This window comes from Camarhynchus parvulus, chromosome 1A (genome assembly GCF_901933205.1).
Source record: "Camarhynchus parvulus chromosome 1A, STF_HiC, whole genome shotgun sequence".
Classification (NCBI taxonomy): Eukaryota; Metazoa; Chordata; class Aves; order Passeriformes; family Thraupidae; genus Camarhynchus; species Camarhynchus parvulus.
Window position 1 is genome coordinate 25,161,244 of NC_044586.1, and position 20,281 is coordinate 25,181,524.

At 48.3% G+C, this 20,281-nt stretch overlaps 1 protein-coding gene across 2 annotated transcripts; it reads right to left on the reverse strand.

Moving 5' to 3' along the window:
• Positions 1-5,560: 5,560 nt before the first annotated feature.
• LOC115910221 (retinoic acid-induced protein 3-like) lies at positions 5,561-12,160 on the reverse strand. 2 transcript variants are annotated; one of them, XM_030960174.1, is made up of 4 exons: positions 11,943-12,160; positions 8,580-9,535; positions 7,559-7,596; positions 5,561-6,874 (listed from the first exon to the last, which is right to left on the reverse strand). In XM_030960174.1, exons 2-4 carry the CDS (start codon positions 9,502-9,504, stop codon positions 6,782-6,784), a joined length of 1,056 nt encoding a protein of 351 aa, XP_030816034.1. In that variant the 5' UTR covers positions 9,505-9,535; positions 11,943-12,160; the 3' UTR covers positions 5,561-6,781. The 2 variants fall into 2 exon arrangements, with proteins under 2 accessions (XP_030816034.1, XP_030816035.1); XM_030960175.1 differs by having other exon boundaries at positions 11,926-12,160.
• Between the last annotated feature and the right edge of the window lie 8,121 nt (positions 12,161-20,281).

Consider the following 20,281-nt stretch of genomic DNA (forward strand, 5'->3'; position numbering starts at 1 on the left):
GCCATGAAATAATATTATTGTTGTGAATAATAATAACAATATTAACAATGATGATGATGATGATGATGATGATGATGATGATGATGATGATGATGATGATGATGATAATAATAATAATAATAATAATAATAATAATAATAATAATAATAATAATAATAATAATGATGATGATGATGATGATGTTATAGAGAGTTTTACTACCAAAGCAGAGCTGAGACGCGGGTTGTCCCGCCTGGGCTCGGTTCTTACCGGAGCCGGGCGAGTTTCCCCGCTCAGCTCCAGCCCCTCCCTCCGCAGCCGCTCCGCGGGGCAAGGGCGCCGCCCGGCGGCCGCTGGCGGAATGGCAGCAGGAGCCGCCCGCGAGGTGCCGATCCCACCGCCGGCCTCGACCCTGCTGCGCTGCCTCCTCTCCTCGCAACAGCCCTGCCGGCGTTGCCTTCGCTTCCTTCCTTCCTTCCACAACCCTAAACACAGCCTTCTCCCTGTTTCTGAGGGCCCTGCTTTCAATCCTGCAAGAGTCAGCGCGGTGGGACGAAGCCCACCCCCCGTGGGTCCCAGGCGGGTGCTGGGATCGCTCTGGGTCCCGGCGCGCCTCGGTCATCTCGCCCTTGGCGCCAGGCTCAGGTGGCTGCGGTAGGGGCTGAGTACGTGACAAACAGCTGTGAGAGAGGGAGGTTCAGCGCTGCTAAAACAGAGTACCTGCAGGAACAGCCTGCTTTTTGGACGATAGGGGTGCCCTGGGATGATCAAGTGACGCTGAAAAGCTCCTCGGTGCCTAAACTCCAAGATTCAAGCATGCTTGTTCACTCTGGCAAAACCAGGAAAGAGATTATTTGCAGAAAAACATCGTTTCTTACAGCATTGAGCAAGGACCAGTACCAGAGGATATTGAGGTCCTTTTCTGTCCATGATTAGAGATTCCATCAAAAATTTCCAGCATTTCTCTATACTCAAGCATATGGTCCTCACTACAGACTGTTCTGAGAGAGAAACAGCAGACAGCAATGTATGCTGGAGCCACAGCATTCTATTTCATTTCTTGACTAATTAGTTGGAGAGCAAGATGCCCAGTTTGTAAGCCACAGCCTTTGCTTTCTCCTCAAATGCACCTGTTAGCAGTTTGATGGGAGAAACCACCCAGCCAGGCAGAGCCCTGGCTGTCTCTGGAGATAGATGCAGATAGAATCAGCCTGGTCAGACAGGAGGGCAGCTCCTGCTCCATGCCTGGCACTTCAGAATGTCTTGGAGAAAATGGCACTCACATCCAGCAGAGTGCTTCACTCGTCACCATAGCAAAAGCAAAGCAAACACCAGTTTCCCTAGAAACTGCTTGTGGCAGCACATGTTGACTTTAAGGGAGGGAAAGAATCCTAAATAGGAAAGTACTGGGTGAGTGTGCTGCAGGTAGGGAGAGGGGACAAGACATCTCCCAGCCCCAAAGGAACCCAGGTGGCAGGGACCCCCAGCAGAGACTCAGGTGGCCACTGCCCCTCACTGCCAGAGCAGTGTCACAGGCTGCCTTGGGGCAGAGGCAGCTGAGCCCCGTGGCTGGGTGCCCCAGAGTGCACAGCTCCCCTGAGTGCAGCTGCTCACCAACAGCCCACCAGCCCCAGCCTGGGTGCAGGGACACAGACCTGGTGGCACTCAAGGGCTGGCCTTGCTGCCACTGAGGCACACCTCCACTTTGCATTCAGGGCCCCAGAAAGCCGGCAAATTTGAGCAGGGGCTCTTGGGTTTCCTTCTCCAGGGCTTCCTCCCAGGAGAGGCAGCTGCCACTGCAGCCCTCAGCTCAGTGGCCTTGGGTGCTATTTCTGGCTCCAGCCAAAACCACCTGCCTTACAGAGGGAAGCTCAGGACTGTTCAGTCCCTTCTATTTATAACCCACACAAGTTCCTCCAGGGCAAAGGGAGTAGCTGGTGCTGGGGAAAATGAGTCTGAAGAAGGCATTGTCCAGTGATGCACACTTATGGCAATGTACACCAACCACATACCAGGCTGTCTGAGTAAGGGTTGAGTCAGCAAGGTGAGGGAATTGGTTATTCCCTCTTATTTAGTGCTCAGGAGGCTCAATCTGGAGTACTGTGTCCAATTTGGGTCTCTCACTGCCACAGAGCTTGATCAAGGGGAACAAGTCTGCCAGGGCAGCTGCTGAGACCATTGGGAGCTGCTGAGACCTTTGGGAGCTGCTTGGACCATGTCAGCAAGGGGGAAAGACTGAGGGACCTGCCTAGTCATCAGAGGAAAGGCTAAGGGGCATCCAGGAGCTTTTGTCCATTAACTACATAGGTGCTATGGAGAAGATGGGACCAGACTTCCTTCAGACGTGCACGGTGAAAGGTCAAAGGATGACAGAGAAGTTGCAAGAAGGGAAATTCTGATTAGACAGAGGTTTAAAAAAGTCCCAATGAGAGCAGTCAGACATCAGCACGGGGACCCCAAAAAGCTGTGTGATCTCTGCCTTTGGAGACATTCAAAGCTTACCTCAAACTGGCCTTGGAGATGAGCATCGTTCAGCGCAGAAGCTGGACTGGAGCTCTCCAGAAGTCCCATCTGACCAAAACCTTTGAGTGACTCTATAGTACCTCTAAACCTACTAAAATGTAGGAAAGAGCTGGAAACAAGGAAGAACTCCTTTCACAATGGCAGCCTTTCGAGCTCTTGTTTGTCTTTAAGAAGCTGCAAAATCGGTCCTTCCCTGGGGAGTGTGTGTAAGAGCAGAGTGTAAGTGGAAGCGTAGGGCGGGCTGAATGCTGTCTCTTGCTCCCGAGTGTTGTTGCCCTCTAGGTGCTGCTCACAGGCTGTAGTGCAGCTGCCAGGGATGGCTGAAGGAGGCTGCTCCCAGCTGTTCACTTTGCCTCGGTCAGGGACAGGAAAATGGGGGGCATTGCTCCTCTTCAGCTACCTCTGGTTCTGGCCTAGTGTGATGAGAACACTGCAACCTCCAGTGTAAGGTTTGTATGGGAGAAGGTGACTGCTGTAACTGGGCACTGGACACACCACCTGTACTGTCAGCCCTGCTGTGAGACAGTCACCTTTGGCACAGGAGCAACATGCACCCTTGGACCAAAAGTTGTCCCAAGTTGTGGCCCTGTGATTCTGTTCTTTGGGGAGCAGATCTGATTAAAGTGATCACCTGGTCCTGTGAGCCTGGACAAAGCAGCCCCAGCTGAGGAAGAGGACTCATGACCCCTGTGCCACAGCCAGGGCTACAGGACTTGTAGGAAGAGGGTGAATCCCTCTCAAAGAAAAATCTTGTTTAGGGAGGGTGGCACTGGCACCAGCTGCCTGAAGGGACAGGAAGCACTTGGGGGGGTGACCCCAGCAAGGTTCCTCCCCATCCCAAGCTGTGTCCCCACTGGCATGGGTCTGTGCTCCAAGGGTTTGTTGCACCCTCCATGTTCACTCCTGGCCCGGCACGTGGAGCCCTGCAGCCCTGGCAAGGCCATGCGATGGTGACCCTGAAGGTCCTGGGACCAAACAGTGTTTTTTTCCTCCTTTGCTCTTTTCCCATGACACCCCTGACCTGAAGTTCAGCAGTTTATCCTGCCTCCTGATAATCCTGGCTGCTTTCATAACACAGGTGTGCTCTGTGCCAACCCTTCTCTGGTGTGTACATTTCTGGCTCTCTGGTCTCCTTCAACAGGGAGAGGAGGGACAGGAAAGCAGAGGGCCCTGGAGGCAGAGCACCTGCAAGCACCACCACCAAGGGAGAGGGGCAGGGATGAACCTGACTGGGCTTACAGGCCTCCCAGTGAGCAGGTTCCCAGAAGAAACTGCACAAGGATCCTGCCTCCTCAATTCACTTGTTCCTTTGGGGTCTAGTCTGTCTGGCCCAACCAGTTTAGGATTTCCCTGGGATGTGTGTTTGTGACTAAGTGGCAGCTGGTTTGGTTTAAGCTCAATTATAAGGAGAGAGGAAACTGCTGCTTTTCCAGAAGTCTCTCCTGAAGTGTGAGAAGCCTGCAGCACAGCAGCACCCCTTACCCAGCAGTGCAAAGTTCCACAGAAACTCATGTTTATTTTGGCATTTCAATGAGCTCTCTCACAAAGCTGCCTTAGTATCAAACAAGTGCAAAATAACTCCGGGCAGATTAGTATTTGTGTCATTACAGAGGTTTAAAAAAATTACTCTAAAAGGCACTCTTAAATCCATGGAAGGAGATTTTCCTTCTCTGCCAAACAGCATGCACAGTAACAACCAAATAATCAAGAAAATCACCATGCCCTGAATCAATGGGGGTGCATACGATGTCCCTCATCCCTCCTAGTTTTGCTGCCTCTGGGGCCAAGGCACATTGGGAGGCACTTTCTGGTCTGTGGCAGTTAGTGAAGGAGTTGGCAAGTGTCTGGGATATGAAAAACACATGGTAAGAGCACACTTCACTCCCGTTTCTCCTGCTAGCCTGCTCCTTTGCTCCACCAGACTCCACTGAAGCAGAGGAGCTGCCTCTCTTTCAACACATTTTTGAATCATCCTGGGACATACTAAAGTTAACAATGACACCACATCTGCTTAAAAAGCTAATTTCTTGAAAGTTAGGTATTGTTGCAAGCACATCCCTCCTACCTTCAATCTACAAATCAACAAGTTTCATCAGGCCTTCACAAACTCTTTTCCCAGCCTGCTCTCCAAAATTATATTAGCATCCTTGAGTTTTCTCCCTCATCCTGTGTTACACCTGTGGACTGTGTAGGTAGAAGAAAGGAGGTATAGTTAGCATCATTCCCACCTCAAATTTACTAGAAAAAGGCAAGTTATCCTGTGATACATTTCAAAATCAATCCTTTGGAGGGATCTGTCTCATGCCAAGGGATTCAGAAGCCTCAGATGTCCTTGTGCTGCCCTTCAGTGCTGGCGGGCAGAGTGGGGAAGACCCAGGCTGCCTGATTCACTGTGCCTGAAGAAGGGGTTTGCTTGCCAAGCATAAAGGTATGTGGTAGCATAACACACCATGTAGAATCTCATCAGAGAGTATTCTCTAAAAAGGGAAACTATAGTCTCATACTATCACAAGGTTTAAAAATTATTATTATCATAATCATCTTCACTGATATGATTTTGCTTTGGTATTGTTTCTACTTTCAAATAAAAATGTTACATGTATTCAGAAAGACATCTTTTTACAAACTGAATTACATACCTACAAGCTCCTTTCCTATTCTTGATCATGCAAGTACCCAACAAGAGACAAGTGAATAAATACAGGAGTATTGACACAGCACAGACATGCACAGTGATGAAAAGTTCACATCTTTCCTCTGGCATTTGCTTGCTGTGGCTTGGATTTGTATTTCCTCATTTCTTAAGCACTCCTAACATTAAATCAACTTTAATGAAAAGCAGCATGGAGAAGCTACTAACCCTTCTTCTGCATCCTCAATCAGCTGCTCTTTGGGCCACAATGACAGCTTCAAAGAAGCATCTCTCTGCCATTTTTCCCTAAGTGGAACCTTCCAGAGCTGGCCCACTACAATCCATGGAGAGCTATTGCTGTCACCCCACCAGCCATGACAGGAATCACACTCCCAAGGAAAACACCAGTTTCTCATAGACAGGCTGTTTGGGTTTTTATTAATTAAACAGTCCATATACAAAGTACTAAATAAATATACAGCTGTGTCAGACGCCAGTGTACCACACACACCCACTTGGAGAGCTCTCTGTAGTTACAGATGAAATACCATGGAAAGCTATTTATCAAATGCAAAGCAGGTTACAGAATGATTCAACTCTGCAGACTCATTGCTCATCACCAGGGTGCAGTCCACACACCACACACACACACACACACTTTTGCTCACTCATGCCTGGGAAGAAGAGTGTCTGCCCTCTGTAACCTGGCTGCTTGGGAAATGTTTGTGTAAATGCCACAGACACACTCAGGAGGAGGCTGAGATCCAGGGCTCACGGGATTATATCCCACCAGGGTATTGCAAGGAGCCACATGGAAGAGGCTTTGTCTTTGGGGATCCACAGCCTGGAATGGCTGGGGTGGGGAGGGAGAGTTTGCAGGGGGCAGGCACCTTAGGGAGCTCAGCTGAGGCACATGGGCAGGAGCCAGAGCTGGAAAGGAAGCTGTTAGAGCATGAACATGTCAGAGTAAATTGGTGTAGATGGTTTTATGCCTTTAAGTTTTCTTCCCCAGTTCCAGCGTGGCTCCTAGGTGATAAGGAAGGTGCTGGAAGCAAATATGAAGATGATATATGGAGTATTCTTTCTCTCTCTCTGTCTCTTCTTCATTGATCTCTGGAGGACAGCCAGGCAGGGCTGGGAGTGGGCACAAAAGTAACAGGGGATAGATAAAGATCTATCCTCAGTAGTGCCTGAGATGTCTGTGTGGGTATACAGGAGGAAGGAATGTGTAGGGCTGATGCTCCTGCTCCTTCCTCTTCTCCCATCAGATGAGGGGTGCAGGCACCCCATGAGCTGATTAAAGCAGGCCCTGTCTGGGGCAAAGCCAGTCACAGACCCAGCTGATGATCTTCCTGCTTCTCTAGCATTCCTGCTGGAAATAGGCCAGAATGCTCTTCCACCAGAAGAGAGAAGCTCCATTCCATGGAGACAGAGTGAGCAGGGACAGGATGGCCAGGGCTGTGTCTGAAAGCTGCGTCTGAAGAATAACTGGGAGCTACAAAGGTGCCTGTGTGGGGGAAAGAGGATCCCTCTCCTTTTCTGCTGGTGTGGGTTGACTCTTCTGCAGGATCATCTCCTTTGTCACCATGTGGCCCATTCCCTGTGCCTCTGCTGAGGGGCACTCAGTCTCTGCTCACTGTGGAGCTGCTACATGGGGCTCTTCCCACCAGTGTAGTCATGGTACGGGCTTGTCCGGGCCTTGGGGCGAGGGATGGAGAAATCATTCTGGGGTTCAATGGCCTGAAAAGGAAGCACAGAAATCTTTACCTTTGAAAATGGCAGAGACAAGACTTATAAAGAAAACAAAGGAAAGAAGGGAGAAACAGAGCTGTAGGTTTCCTGAGAATGTGATCAATAAGGTTGTGGAAGAGGATCCTGGCAGAACAAATTAGTGACAGAGACAGGTCACCAGAGGACATGTGGGAACATGATGTGAGCTACTAGACGTGGCTAAGCTGTGGTCTGAAGGAGGTCTGGTGAATGGACAGGTGGACATGCAGACTGCCCACTCTCGATCTGCACTGCACCTTCCATGTCTGCTGGTGGAAATACACTCAGGGCATGGGCTGAGGAAATGTGCACATTCTCCTAGGAAACGGCACAGTCTACTGTAGGAACCGTGCTTGAAGAGAGGACTTCTTATGTGGTACCAAATCCCAAAGTATTGAAACCATAACCTCTTTACATTGGGCCCCTCTTGCCTTCCCATGTCCCTGGACATGTCGTAGCTCTTTCTTTCCTCCCAGCCACAGGCACCTCCATGAACATGGCACAGAACTGGCTCCATGCAAAGCACAGGCCTGCCTTCACAGAGCTGCTCTAGGCCCATCTGTCTTTGCCCCTTCTCTTTCTCTTCCTTCCAGCACCTGAACAGTAGCCTGTAGCCTGCATGTGGTGAAAGGGGTGACAGTGGCATGAACTTACCTTCATCTGAAAGTGAGAAGCATACGGGGAGTAGTTTCCTGTGTCACAAGACAAAGGCAGGGGAGAGTTAGTGCATTAGCATTACACAGTAGCTCAGAAATACCACATCAAGGGACATTCAGAGGGTCTGTGGCTACATGAGCAGCTGCTTTTAGATTGGTCAAACTGTTGCAGTGTGCAGGCAGGAATGAGCTGAAATCCATAGGTGGAGGACATTAAGTATTTCCTTCTGAAAGCAGGAATGAGTGGTATTGCAAATAACAGGACACAGGTGGCCTTGGAGTTTAGACACCTCCTGTTGCCTCACAATTACTGTCACCACCACCAGCCAAATCCCTCTCACCTGTATGCACAAGACCCTCTTCAGGGTATTCCCTGGGAGAGCACAGCCTTTCTTGGCTATTCTCTCACAAACCTGGCAGTCTGACTCCAGGTGATGAATGTGATACCAGGAGCAAATCCACACCCAGAGGAATCACATCTCCTACCCACAGGTTTGGGAAACCTCAATTGATAGAAACATTTTGCTTTGTCCAAGTAGGCAAAAGATTCATACAGAAAAGAAAGACCTCCTTGCCTCCTTTTTGGATGACAGATTCATTCTTACATGGATATGGGAACCTGATCAGAACTGGAATAAATAACCTCCAAGGTATAACCTAGATAGACCTGAAGAGCTGATGCATCACTAAGAGACAAAAAAACCCTTCTGATTTTCAACATGGACTTCCCAGACACAGCAGGGTCATAAAGAGCGATATTTCAGCCCTGACATGCAGCAAGTCTGCTACTCAGTCACTGCTCCTACACATTGCTTTTGCACTGGTCCTCATTCATTTCCCTCATGTCTGGAGATGAATTTGCATGGACATTTCCAAAGTTTCATCAGTCTGAAGCTTTCTCCTAGCCTCTCATTTAGAATATCATATCATCTTGTAGCTCTCCCACCTCTTTTTAGGTCATGAGTGGTGCTTGTGTGCTTAGGGCTGGGGGGGCAGTGGAGTCATCCACTTCACCATACCTTGCACAATTTCATCTTGGGTGTAGGCACGGTTGTCCACTCCAGTTGTCTGCTTTATGAACTTGGGTTGGCAGAAGTCGTTTTCTGGAGGGTAGTCCTCTAGCTTCAGAGGAGCAGTGAGGAAACAAATTTCGGGGACAATATACATTATCAGGAAAATCCAGCCATTGGACACCAGAGCAATGGCCACAACAGGATCATCCCACATGTATTTTTCTAAAACCGTGTTGCCTTTTATGAGCATCGTGATCCACACCACCCAAATGGCAATGGAGAACAGGACAGTGACAAAGATGTGTGCCCCGTGCCTCTTCCAGCTTTTATATGGCCCACAGAATGTGAACATGGAAACCAAGAAGGTCAGAGCCATCAGGAAGAGCACGTAGATCAGAAGCATGACAAAGTCCTTGTTGGTATTCTCCCGACCCATACTGAGGAATTCTTCTCTCTGGTTTACAAACATGGTGACTAAGTACTCGATGCTGATCACAACTTGTACCAGGGCAAAGGAAACAAGCAAGAGCAGCAGTACTCGCCAGGAGAAGGGCTTTCTTCCCCTCACTAGTTTGTTGAGGTTGCAGGCATGGGTGAGGAGGCACGAGAAGCAGAGAGCAAAGATGACCCCAAACAGGAAGAAGCGAGTGGGACGAGTCCTGTCATTGAGTTTAATGATGAAGGCAAAAGTGAGGCCAAAAACGCCGAGTGTGCCTAAAAGAAAGAAAAAATAGACGGAGATCATGTGCCGCTTGCTGTTGTCTTGCACTTTGCAGATGAGGAAGAAGAGCGAGCAGATGAGGAAAATGGTGATGAGGATGCCTGCTGCAGCCAGTGACTCCAGGACAATCCCCCAGGCCTTCTCTGTGTCACAGAGCAGGTGGTAGTCGGCACCGATGCTGCCACAGCCCGGGGGAGGTGACGTTGTCATCCTCTTGCCTTCTTGAACAACCTTTCCAAAGCTGTAGAAAAAGAGAAAGCACAGGCTGTCAAGTCAACCATCTGGGAACTGTCAAGAGTGGGGAAGGAGAGGCAGGACAGACCTCCATCCTCACCTCGCTGGGCAAGGACACCACAGTGCTAAGGACATGGGGCAATGGCAGCAGAGCCACCTCAAAGTTTGGCACTGGCTCTCCATCAAGGCACGCCAAGCTCCTCAGGAGGAGGCAATTCACCTTGCATGGCCCCTGCACTGTGCCTGGTGTTGTGCAACATTTTAGGAATGTGGGGAGCAGGGAGAAGGTGAGGTACTGGAGAGGGCACTTGCCTGGTGCCCTGCAGTGCAGAGACTGAGCTGCCTTGTCATTCTGTGATACAAGAGCAGCTGTAGTCATAACGCAGTTTACACTCCTCTGACAAGTTCAAACAACATCAGTACCTTGTACCAGGGAGATTCAGACATGAACAATGCAGAACAGGAAACCCATTGTTCTCTTTTACATTCATTTTCCCCCTTTAACATTCTCTGAGGCACTTTTGGCTTTGGTTTACCATTATGAATGAAGGGGGAACTTTAACACCTTTTACCTTGCAGATAACTTATCCGGATGCCTCCAGCACAGCCCTTCTCACTCCAAATTCAACAGCAAATACAGGCCACCAACCACTAGCCCTGAACTCATATCTCTCCTTCCTCACAGCAGTGTAGCAACAAGAAGCATCTCAAAGACCTCAGTCTCCTCCCCAAGACACTGCCTTGCACTGACGAGAGGCCTGACATGTCAGAGCCAGTGCTGCTCATGGTGTGAGAAGTTACCAAGTCACTGCCTGAGGAGTCCACCAACGATGTCAAGGTCCCTAACACATTCCTGCTGTCTCATCTTAAGGACTTCAGTGCTACCTGAGCAAGCCTGTCTCCCAGGGAATAGGAGAGCTTAAGTGGGCTGTTTAGGGGAATTAAGTCCCCTACTTTCTTGGGAGCTTGAAGCATATGCAGAAACCACAGCATGGGGGCCTTTGCACATCACAGCACCAAGGGAGTTTAGACCCTAGGGGCTAAACACTAAATTCCTAAACACTAAATTCCTCACTTAGGCTTGAGTCTCTAAAATCCATCAGAAGAGGAGTTTAGATACAATACCACAATGAAACATGAGCAACCAGTCCTTAATGGTGACCCACACTGGAAAAATAGGCTAAGAGGAAAAAAAAATCAACCTTGCAAAATGTAGACTTTAGTGCTCACTGTGCCATTTGCCTTAATTTTCCTGCTCTAGAACAACATACTGCACTCATGAAGTTGGTTCTCAAACCCTTCCAGCAGATTTTAGTGAGTGCAGATTGTGGTTTTAATAAATAGTTAGTTGATCTAACCAAGGGATGAACAAAGGGTGAAAATACCACTGACTCACTCCCAGCCCCACATATGCCTCAATGGACCTGCTTCTAACTGAATTGGGGAAATATTTTTCCAGTTTCTAATCTCACTGTGCAAAAGATGTGCAGCTCTTCAAAAGGCTGGCTACAATAAAATGCAAATTATCCAAATATGCAGGAGCTTTGGACTCCCATGGAGAGCATGGAATAAGTGGATAACACATGAAGGAGTTTTCACAAACAAAGTACACAAAATTTTGGAGATTTATAATCTCTTGCACAGAGAGCTGGGTTATCTGGACAATTGTGAGTAATAAATGTCTGAAAATCTAGAGAGAAAATTCTAAAATTTTATCCATGGACATTTACTGTTGATTAGATTAGCTTATCTGCTCACAGCTCTGGCAGATACAGACTGGTGCTGGCTGTTGAGGCACGTGGAGAGCCCAGAGAACCAGCGTGAGTGACCTGCTGACAGCACGGAGCACACCCATAGCTTTGGGTCCTGCAGTGCTGACTGCAAGAAGCGCTTGCCACAGCCAGCCACCACAGCCAGGGGAGCACATGGGATGGAAATAATCTTCCTGACTTGGAGAACTGGGCCACTTGCAACCATTTTACTGCCTTCTCTTTTTTTCCAGGGTAGATGTCTTACGTAGCATGATGAGGCATGAAGCACCTACAGCAAGCAGGGTCTAGGAATTCCAAGGGGCTCTGCAGTCCGTGCAAAGACGCCTGTGCTGTGGTAGCTTATACAGCACACCCCAAATCATAGCTCTCGATTGAGAGAGCAGGAGTCTTCTCCCTCCAACTTGAGCCTCCTTTCTCATTGATGTTTGTACATAAAATACACCTATTCACCCACAAATTTCCAGTCGTGTCCTGGGAGCTCTCGCCAGCCCAGCTGGCAGTGCCATCCTACACGGCCGGGAGGCACTCTGAGGTCGCTATGGCACCCCATGTCCCGCACAGCCATCCCAACCCAGCTGCAGCAGGCAGGCCCAACCTGGATCCTGGAACACATCGCCTGAATTACCTTTGGGCCTGAATTACCTTTCTGGGTCCTGCCTGAAGAAGGCAGTGGGGAGGCTCCGTCCAGGAGAGGCACTTTCCCAGCGCAGCAGGAGCCGGGCACCTCCGCTCCGCAGTCCCGGCCGAGCAGCAGCTCCGCGCCCGCCGCTGCGGGAGCTTTAACAGCTGGAGGGCTGGGAGGTGGGGCTGAGCACGCCTATTCCAGTTCCACCGCCTCGCCTCTCCTCTCCCACAGGACACGGCGGGGAAAATTCGGTGCCAGGAAATGAAGTAAGGCCTCCTGACGTCAGCGGGGCACTCACCCCTGCGCCGGGGTGGGGATGGAGCGCTGGGACAGCGCTGGGACAGCGCTGAGTGCCGCTCGGCCAGGCCTCTGATAAGCTGCTCCCCTGTCTGGCTCCGGGCACCCGTGGGTGGGGACAGCCACTATGAATAGCAGTGCGTCCCCTCCCTGCTCCCAGCCTTTTGTGTCTTTGCCTGCCTTCCCGCCCGATAAACTGCTTGTAAAGCAGGCCATGAGGAGATCTGGTGTGTGAGCAGTGCCCAGAGCCAGAGAGGCAAGCGTGGATCCGGAGATGGTTTGTTTCTCCGGGCTCTCAACAGGTGCTGCTGTGAAATACAAAGCTGTGTTTTGTGTCAGGTACAGACATGCAATGTGTGTATTTGTGATTGTGATATGTGTGGAAACCGCACATGGGACAGTTACAAAGACGAATTCTAATAATAACTGAGGAAAGTAAAGCATGGAAGAAGGCCTTTGAACCTATCTTTTGTTCACAATTAACTTTAGTTGATTTAGGAGCATTTGAATTAAAGCATTAAGGATGTTGCTCTTTGCTGTAGTTAAGCCTTAAAGAGTTTTGCAATAATAACCTTTTGAAGTATAATTTTAGAATATTGCTTGTATTCTTGAAACTATAGCTTTGGAATATACATAAAGGAAACATGCTTATCTCACGCCTTAGCAAAACAGAGAAAAGCAGCTTGAGAAAGGAAGATGAATATCAACTCAAGGATTTATAGTTTCGACCAAGGGAAGCTGGACATGACTGTTAGGAGATTTATAGTCCTTGCAATTAAAAGTGGACCCACATCCGGGGAGCTGGACTTCACCAGATGGGATTTGTCTTCTTTCTTTCAGAAACCGGACCACCACCATCTGGGGATACTCCTTTTTGGGATACATCCTGAGAAAAACTAAATCACAATAGTGTATAGAATTGTGATGTAAAAATTGGTAATAGAAACTGCTGAGAAAGCTTATGAGTACCCCTATAAATACCTGTAAGCCTCAACTATCGGTGTGCAGTTGGAGGGAAAACTTCCCCCACTGTACCCAGCGCTGTATTGCTCATACTTTACCATATTAATTAATAAATTGGTTGCTGCTTGAATACTGGCCTAGTCAAGCTTCTTGTTTATAACACTGCGAATGCGTGTGGGGACATGTCTGCTCTGCTTGTCCCTTCCGCCCGTGCCAGCGAGAGCCACCAGCTCCTTCCCTGAAAGGGGTAGCTTGGCTCTCCCTGTGCCTCGCTCAGAGCAGCCTTGCTCTCTGAAGGCTTGGTTCTGCTCGCCAGCACTGAGTCACTTTGTCCAAATTGCTGGCCCGGGCAATGACAAATTCCCCCTTGCTCTACATTTTATGCCTCTGGCCTGACACACCTATCAGCACAGCCCCATCTAAATCCTCGAGTATATCCAATGTGTTGGTGACTTCATTTGTTATTTTAAATGTTACTCACTGGGAGTATTTCATTATCCTGATTAAGGAATTGACATCAAGGCCTATCCACGTGAAGCACTCAGTCCCTACACACAGCCCAAACCTAAAAATCCCCCTCACCTCGTGAAGTTTGTGCTCCTTCCCAAAACCAGGGGTGGAGGTAGAGCAGCTGCACGTGCCTGTGCTGAGGTCTAAGCGCCCACAGGTGTCTCATCTGCTTGTTAATTTTGTTTGTTTTAGGGCTTCTGGCTTATTTCTGGTGCTGATCCTTTTTGAATCTCACATGGGGAGACTGCTAAAAAACTCATACGAGAGAGTCCTCTCTTCCACACCCCACAGAAGTGCATGAGGACCTGCAGGGATGAGTGGCTCATCCAGTGAAAGGCAACACTCAGTGCAGTCACTGTGGGGTGGGCCATGCTGAGCCCTAAGACAGTTCTTCATGTCCTTCCAGTTTTTATTTCAGTGGAAAATCCCAAGGTTTCTTAGGAAAAGACATACCAGTTTTCTCTCCATGAAATTAATCTAAACTTTAAAGCAGGTCCTGGGCTTAGTGAGCCAGCCAAGAAGGAGGCAGTTATGAAAAATGAGAAGAGAAAATAAGTAAAGATGGAGAGGAGCTTAGCAGCATCTCAGTGGGACTCAACTTGTCTTAGGAAAGCATCCCAAGAAGCTTTCAAAGGTCACTGGTCACTGCCAGCCTATTTGCATCTTGTCAGAGCACATTATGGACTGCCAGCTACTTCCCTTCATTTGCAGAGACACAAAAATCCTCATGGAATAGACCATGTCAAATTATATCAGGATATAATTTGACAAAAAAGGAGAAACTATAAAAGTAACACAGACATTTCTCAGAATGCCTGAGAAATCCATGAGAGTCAGTCATCAAACATAACCTGTACTTTCAGAAGGCTAATGGGGCTACATTTAAAAACAATCCCAAGTGATTTAGGAGCCTGAGGGCTGCTGACTCACTGCAGTGTGACACATGGTGTCCGTGGCTCTCATGCTGTGCCAAGGAGGGTGGAGAGGCACCACTGGTCTGCAGGTGTGAGTACAAATGGCACAGTGATCACACCAGAAAGGTGAGATGGCTGTCACCTCGCTTTAGGGACAGGATGTAACCTGCAGATACAGGCACCTAAATTTAGATGTCTGATGGTTGTTACCTAAATGTGAACTGAGTGTCTCAGCTCCCAAACAGCCATAAGGTCAGAAGGACTGTCCCAGATGATTGGTGCCTATTTCTGTGTATACTGAAATGCTCCCAGGTGTGGTTGCCTGGATTGCCTGAGGCCTCACTTTAGTTGCCTGCACACCAGCATAGCATCATTTGAGATGCCCCAGTGTCTCCTGCTCAGCTTTCAGTGACCACTGCAGAGGCACATGAATTTCCCATACCTCCTCTATCAGATCTGGCAGTCCTGTGCAGATGTTTTGGATACCCTTAGGCATCTCAAATGACCTTTGTAAGAGCAAATGGATTGAGTGCTCAGTCTCCCTGGTTATTTCAGAGTTGAGAAGGCCAGCTGATATGTAGGTACCTCGTCCACTGTAAGGACTTAACTCTGGTACACCAGCATAGATAAATGAAGGTGCTGTAGCTCTGTTACCTGTTACTCAGTGAACAGCATAGGGATAGCATATAAGATACAAGAGCTGTGGGGATCAATCCTTCTGGAGCACTAGTTCACTCCAATAACACAGAAAATCCCAAATGACCCTAGGCAGCAGAGTATGGACAATGAAATTGACTCCTAGGTGTCTACAGAGCAGACTTCTTCATTGGAGACAGTTATGTGGATTCCCACTATAGTTGGTGGAGAGAAGGGGGCACTTCCAGGTAGTTGCAGTTGATCTGCTTCACAACAAACTAAATCACACCTGAGAATTACCTTTTCTTTCCAACAGAGATGGAGACAAGAGAACAATACAGATCTTTACACTTGACAGCTGGATTGCATAGCCAATCTCCAAAATTATTTAAACACAATCCAGTAGAAATATGCTGGTAATGTTGGAAGTTCCTTTAGGTTTCCTTTGGCTGTTGGTAGCCAAACTGCTTGCTTTGGCCATATTGCAGCCCTGGACAAGCAGGGTGGCTGCTGGTAGTGGGAAGGACAGTTGACAAGGAGAGTCAGGAACAGCAGCAGGGTCTGACCCCTTTGGGCAACAGGCACCCACAACTCCCAGTTCTTAGGCAGCAGGATGAGAGCTGGGCTCTCCCTCTCCGTCAGCTCTGCTCCCTGCCCCTTCTTGCTGCTGGCATTGCTTGGCTCTGCTCCCTCTGTGGGGTGGGAGTGCCCAGTGCTGCCCAGTGCCAGCCCTCTTCCACTGGCTTCAGTGTCACAGCAAAAGGCAGAGTGCTGCAGCCCCCTCAGCTCAGCCAGGCGGAAGGAAGCATGTCTAGAGGTGCAGGGACTGAGATAACATCTTCATTAAGAAAAATAATAAGGCAAGCAGATGCCTGGGGAGAGATGGTGCATGGTCCTCTGGAATGTGTCTAAATAACATGTTTATGTTTGACCAGTGATACTGGCTGCACTGTGAATAGGTTTGTGCCATTCCTTCTGCTTAGCTACCTGTGCACAACAGATAGCTTAATAAGAGAAGAACAGCCTTGCTCCCTGAAAAACATCCCCCTGCCAGTACTTACCACAGTCATCCTGAGCTAACATTACAGCCAGCTCCACTCATTTTCTTCATCTTTAAATCAGTTCAGGTACAAACGTTATGACACCCTTGGAAACAGCCTGGCACAGGGATGAAGAGTCTTCAGCCAGCCAGCTCAGGGCACCACTGCCTTAGACAGGAGAGAAGACAAGGGAGGGGTGTCATTTCTGGAAAGGGACATGAGGGATCTTTGCATAATACTGGACTTTCTCCTGGGCGTCCTGTCCTTGAATCCCTCATGTTCTGGCTTTGAAAGCATGTATCCAAGGATTTCCAAAAACTCTAAGAGCTGAATTTTTCCTTTGGAAATAAAGAGTGTTGCACCAAAAAGTAAATATTATCTAAAATAATTGCAGAAGAAACACATTCTGGTGTCCTTCAGAGCCTTTACTTGTCTTTGCAGCTATCAGTTCTTCCCAACTGCATGCTGTGCTCCCTGCCATTTTCAGTCTCAGGAAAAATATAAACATTTCTGGTATGTAGCAATGCTTTGCTTTCTGTGCTGACTGCTGCCTCCTCTCAAAGAGGTTCCCTTCTTTAAATGAGCAGGTTTTGGCCAGCTCCCTTCTCTTCCTGGCTCCCAAATGCCCTAATTCCTGGTACAGGACTTTCATTTATGGGGAAAGGGATAGATTTGGTCAAGAAAAGGACAAGGAGATTTATTAAAATATTGAAATCAATGTTAGTGAATATATCCTATAAACAGAAACTCTCAAACCTGTGAATGAACTGTTACAGTGTTCCTAACTGGTGAGCAGACCTTGCTTACAGAAATTGACTGCCTGGTCCTCCACTAGGAACGTGATGCTCTTGCAATGCTGCAAACAGGATCACTTCTGCACACAATCCCAGGTATGAACAGTCTACTACCTGGAAACCCAGAGGCAGGGGGTAGCTCCTGGAGTACCTGCTGAACCTGGGCTGAGCTCATGCCTTGGACATGCTCCTGTCCCATGGGGACAGGTATCACAGCATTTCATACTCCACAAGTGTGGAAGCTGGAGCAAGAATGGGCAGAAATAAGTTGAGAACAGCTGAAACTGTGACTGTGATCACTTTGGCCAGGAAGAAGCTTATCATATAACAAAACTGGTGCTTTTTAAGGCCATGAACAAGTTTAAAAAATTAATTATATTTATCACCTCCTTTAGGACTATCAAACAGTATGCTGATAAACATTTCACTAATGACAACTGAGCCATTCTTCCAGATGTAGTTTCCTGGAGGTCTCCTGTGCCCACCCACATACCAGTTGAGCAAAGAATGCTCCAGCCCTCCTTTATGACATTAACCTCATCTGCTTTTATGCTGTGCATTCCCAAAGCAGCAAGTTGCCCTGGTATGTATGACTGGGTATTGTATATAAACAGACATTTTAGGAAAATAATTCTCAGTAAACAAGGGATCCGAAAACATACCCCTAGAAAGGAAGAGAGGCCAGGGAAGATCCAGGAGGACCTGCATTTGCTCTCTCCCAGAAAGACTGACTCCAAGGCTGGGGTAATGATTTAAGAGAGAGGGGATGTCTGGCTGCATCTTTAGCTAGTGGGACGTGATGGAGAGACTCTCAGCACAGCACTCCCGGAGGAGCCAGCCTCTGCTGTCCTTGTGTCCCAGTCCTGGTTTTGGTACCCTTGTCTGGCCATTAATGATGTTCCTTTTTGCATTCCTTGCCCACTGTGTCTGGAGTAGTTTCCTCTTTTCCCTCCTTGTCCTCTCCACATTGTGGGATGTGGGGTTGCAAAGACTGGCTGAGATTCTTGCTGGGAGAGGATTAGGCTCCCTCTTTCATGGGTGGCTGTTGGCAATAGAAATTCTGAGATAGCCACCCTGCCCTGGAGTCTGATTTCTCCAGCCAGCAGTCTCTTGGGTAAGAGGCTCTGCAGGAGAGTGCTTCCATGCAAGGAGCATTCCTGGGAATCAGGCTGCACACAAAAACAACCCTGCTCAATGATATGGAAAATTCTTCTTTACTGTTGCTGGATCCAACACCACCACCACCATAGCACAAAGAAAAGCTGAGATCCAACATAAATCACTCCTCCCTTTTAGACTTCATCAGAAAAGAAAAAACAAAAACATTGATAGGTTTTGGATTATTTTTTATCAACAAGCTTCTTCATACGAGCACAGATCTGTATCTCCATGCAGTCAGGATAAAAGCTGACATTAACTCAGTATTGTCTCTCCTGGATAGATTATCAAAAATACAGTTGTGTTTACATGTTTAATCAGACACATCTGGTTGGACTTGATGATCTTGAAGATTTTTTCCAACTTTATTGATTCTATAAAATGATTTACTGATTCTATAAAATGGCTACATACAAGTCTGCTACTGACTGCAGAACTACGGCCTGGGAAGAAGCCAGCAGTTTTGGTCTGTGTGTGCAGACTAACCTTTAATCAATGCTATGATTTTTCTTGACAGAAATGAGCATCAGGGGAGAAAAATATAAGGAACAATTGTAAGATAAGGTCAAGTAATTGAATTCACAGCCTATTGATCCCACATAGTTTCTTACAGTTTAGAGCAGGTCCCCAGGGCAGGCAGTTCTTGTTCTCTGAGTGTCACAACTCCCAGTGTCACTTCCTGGAGCTGGAGAGTTGCTGAGGAGCCGTGCAGAGAACCACAGTGGGAATCTCAGTCAGGCTTCAGGAAAATGAAAGCAAAGAACATGATAACACACAGTGCTCTGGTGCCAGGCCTGCTGAAGGATGTCTTGCTGCAGTCCTGGGAGAAAGAGCTTCTCTTCTGTGCAGTTTCTTCTGGGTGCTGGGGGCTTGGCGGCAAAGCTCAGGCAGATGGAGCTGGGGACTCCACCTGCCTGCTCTGCTCTGTTGCACAGACACAGCCATCTCCCAGGGGTCATGGGCATTACAATCTGTGGGTGCTTGTGATTTGAGGGGAGATGGTTTGTGTTCCTGTGGGTTAGAGCTGGAGACAGTTAGAAGAGCCAGGCCAGTGCTTACCTGGCAGAAATGCCAGTGAGTAATAGTTACTAGATTATATATACATGACTTATAAAGCCAACGCCTCACTTCTGCTTGATGGCTCACTCAAGATAAAAGTTTGTTGCTTGGCCCTGATTATAGATGATCATAAAACTTGTCAGATATCTTGGAGGGCTGCTCAAGGACTCACTCAGATGTCAGCATCCATCAGGGGAGTACTAGCTTGGTCCATGCTCAAGTCCTTCCCCAGCTCAGTGTGCATGTGCCAAAAAGACCACTGTAGCCTTGCAAATCCTCAGAGATGAGACAGGAGAAAAGCAGGATGTGTGCTTTATCAGGCTAGGGCTAGAGCCATGTTTTCAGCATGCACAAAATGCCTTTTCACTCAAATCCTGAGGACTCCACTCCCTGTGGCAAGCCAGGAGCCTGGGGAAACACTTGGTTCTTGGCACAGGTGGATGGTATGCCCTGGAAGCCTGGACATCTCCTGCACAGATGGCAGTGGGTCCCACCACTGCTGGGGGAGCCCAGAAGATTGCTCAGGATGCTCATCCTGGGTGGAGGATGGAGCTGGCTGGGAAACAGAGCTCAGTATCCTCCATTTAAAAGGCCAGCATATTGCTGGGCACCCTCTTTTCACTTGGCACAAGATTATGTATGCAGGGCTCCTTCCACTGCTTCCTCCATCATGGTGTGCACTGAGGTGAGTGGATTGCTCTTCCAGCTTCGAGGACAGCACAGGCACAGTATCCCTGGATACTGCCTCACTGGATGTCCAGGACTGCATTTCAGTTCTTTACTCCTCCCACCAAAACCCTTTTCTTAAATGATTCTCTTAATGCAGCATTTGCCAGAAGTGACCAGTAGTTGCATCAGTATTAAGGTCTCTCAAGTTTCTTTCCAGCTTCCTGCTAATCACAACTGCTGCTTTCTGAAATCTCCAATCCCAAGTATCACCAGAGACACTGAGCTCCCGAAGGGACATACCAACCACATGGGTGTG